Source organism: Anomaloglossus baeobatrachus, chromosome 5 (assembly GCF_048569485.1).
Source record: "Anomaloglossus baeobatrachus isolate aAnoBae1 chromosome 5, aAnoBae1.hap1, whole genome shotgun sequence".
In the NCBI taxonomy this organism is placed as follows: domain Eukaryota; kingdom Metazoa; phylum Chordata; class Amphibia; order Anura; family Aromobatidae; genus Anomaloglossus; species Anomaloglossus baeobatrachus.
The window spans coordinates 70,179,914-70,182,990 of NC_134357.1; the positions used below are offsets into that span (position 1 = coordinate 70,179,914).

Below are 3,077 nucleotides of genomic sequence, written 5' to 3' on the forward strand. Positions count from 1 at the left end.
AAAAAATGTGGTTTTCTGTTAGGAGATGCAGGTGAGTTCCATGAGTTTAATGAGGTCATCTGAAGTCCTCTGAGGTCAGGTTACTTGAGGTCACATGTGGAGGACCGTGGGACCCTCCAACTGTGACTGCAACTACCCTGAGTGACATCACTGCTGATTGCTGCGGCTCACTCATTCTCTATCTGGAGCTCACAGCGGCAGTCATGTTCCATGATCAGATGTAGCTGAGCTGGAATCGTCGTGGGACCTCATGTGGATTATGTCAGACCTGCAGTGTTTTGGTGGTTAAGAAAGGGGTGAAAGAGGGATTTTTGTATTTTATTTCAAAGGATTTTTTAGGTGTTTGTGTTTATTAACTTTGACTTCCTAATTAGTAATGACGGGTCTCATAGACCCTTCCCATTACTAATCTAGGGCTTCATGACAGCTGTGGGCTGTTATTAACCCCTTTCTTCCCCGATTGCCACCGCACCAGGGTAATCGGGAAGAGTAGAGTAAAGTGCTGGGATTGTCACATCTAATGGATGAGAAAAATATGGGCAGCAGCAGGCTGCTATTTTTAGGCTGGGGGTAGCCAAATAAGCATTGGTTTCTCCAGCCTGAGAATACCAGCCTCCAGCTGCTGGGCTTTATCTTGGCTGGGTATCAAAATTAAGGGAACCGCACATTGGTTTTTTAAACTATTTATTTTAATATTTTTTTTAAAAAAAGCCGCATCTGGCTCCTCTTATTTTGATACACAGGTAAGGTAAGCACACGCCTGGGAACTGTAGCCTGTAGCCGTGGGCTTTACCTGTGCTGGGTATTATAATATGGGTGGACCGTATGCCAATTTTTTTATTTACTTATTTATTTTTTACTGTACAATATACCCGCAGACTGGGTCTGTCATTGGAAGCATCAGACAGGCTGGGGGCATGTCTGACTAAAATCAATCACAGGTGCTGGTGGGCAGGAAGAATAGTGCATATGTATGAACAACAATGCATGGCCACAGAAGTGAATAGAAGTGAATGGGTTGCCTGGAAGAAGTGTACAGCCACGCCAGAGCCCTGGTGACTACAATGTGCTTGCTCCCATCCCCTATCCCTTCTACTACCATTTTTAATCACCAGATTCAGGTCCCCATAGCTTTATATGGGGACCAGCATCTGGGCCGGAACTGGATGTTAAAAACCAGATAACAGGGACCCGCCGGTCCCGGTTATCTGCGCATCTGCCCATCACTAGTGCCAACAATTTTATCAGGCCCATTTTGGGGCTTTTGTGTAAAATTATATCCAATTTGCCTTTTTTTCCCCTTTGCTATTTTTTTTGTGTTGTCCCACTACACACAAAGGAATAAACATGCCTACAACCAAACATGTGTATTGCAATAATTTTCTGGGAGAAATAATTCATTTTATGGAACAATTTAAAGGGTGCCAACTCTTTTGGCCATGACAGTATGAGAGGGACTGCAGATATTAAAGCTAGATAAGGAGTCTTCTATGCAGTTACATAATTTCACCATCAGAGGCACTTTTGGATATATTCATTATTTTCTCTTTTGGTGGATCTATTCATCTGGATGCTGTAAAAATAACTTTCAAGTATTTTACATGTAGATTTAACACCCGAAAAAGCCTTATCTGAGGTTACTTTATTAGTTTCCTAAAAGTGTCTTTAAATTGCTTATTCTTCAGAGTGTAAATTACAGGATTCAGCAATGGGATCAGTACGATACAAAGAAGAGAGAAAAACTTGTCCTGTCTTGGAGAATACATCGATGTGGGTCTCATATATAAGGACATGATAGTTCCATAATAGAGAAGTACAGAGGTGAGATGGGAAGCGCAGGTCGAGAAAGTTTTACTTCTTCCAACTGCAGAGTGAATATTCATGATGTTAAATACAATATAAATATAAGAAACCAAAATAATGAAGAATGTTCCAATACCGAATACTGTACCTATAATGTATGTTGTAACATTAACATGTGTGGTATCACTACAGGAAAGCTTTAGCAATGGAGAAATATCACAAAAAAAATGATCAACTTGGTTGGATGAACAAAAAGATAACTTGGCGACTAAAACAGGAAAGCAAACAGTTTCTAGTAATGAAGCAATCCATATGGAGATGATCATAACAAGACAGGTTCTTAGACTCATGAGTATGGTATAGTGGAGCGGATGGCAGATTGCTACATAACGGTCATATGCCATAACTGCAAGAAGATTCATTTCCATACAATTAAAGTAGAGGAAAAAATACATCTGTGTTATACAACCGACCAATGACATGATCTTCTGTTGAGTAGAAAGCATAAGAAGAAGATTGGGTAGAGTGGTAGAAGTGTAGGAAATATCCACAACTGAGAGGTTACTCAAAAGTATATACATAGGAGTGTGCAGGTGAGGATCGAAGACAATTGCCAAAAACACTGCAATGTTTCCAAATATTACATTAAGGTAGATTGTTAAAAATATAATAAAAAGAGGAACTTGAAGGTGAGGAAGATCGGAGAAGCATAAGATTGTGAATTGTACTGCGTGTGACTCGTTCCTTGATGCCACTTTATACATGGTTTTCTACAAAAAAAGAATGTTATTAGGCTAGTGATTCAGATAGCCATAGTTTTCTTTAGGTTAGGTTATATTCCATAATGAAGAACTAAATTATTAATAGTTTATTATGAATTAAAAGCGTAATCTGAGACTTATTTATATTTTTCTTGTGGCTAATACCTGTCTGTTCTGCCCAGCAGAGATCTCTAACTACTCAAGTAGTCACAGACTGCTCCTGACAGCGATTCTGCTACTTCATTTGACCTCACAGAAACAAAACAGCTCTTGCTCTTCTGGAATGCTCTGTTGATGGTGTGTCACTGCTGATGTCATGCCAACTGACAGCTAGCTCCCTGCAGTAAAGCAAGTGGGAGCTGGCTGTCAAAGAGCATAATATCAGCAGTGACTTACTGTCAACAGAGCGGAGTAGAAGAGAAGCAACTGCTCTGTCAAACTTATGTCACAGGAACCAGCAGAATCTCTGGCATATGCATTCTGTGACACCTCTGTGCTGGCAAAATTCACCAC

The 3,077-nt window shown here is 40.2% G+C and overlaps 1 protein-coding gene across 1 annotated transcript; it reads right to left on the bottom strand.

The window, feature by feature from the left end:
• Positions 1-1,637: 1,637 nt before the first annotated feature.
• Positions 1,638-2,567, bottom strand: LOC142312651 (olfactory receptor 5AR1-like). The gene has a single exon (XM_075351649.1). The coding sequence runs from the start codon at positions 2,565-2,567 to the stop codon at positions 1,638-1,640; it is 930 nt and encodes a 309-aa protein (XP_075207764.1).
• Positions 2,568-3,077: the final 510 nt, after the last annotated feature.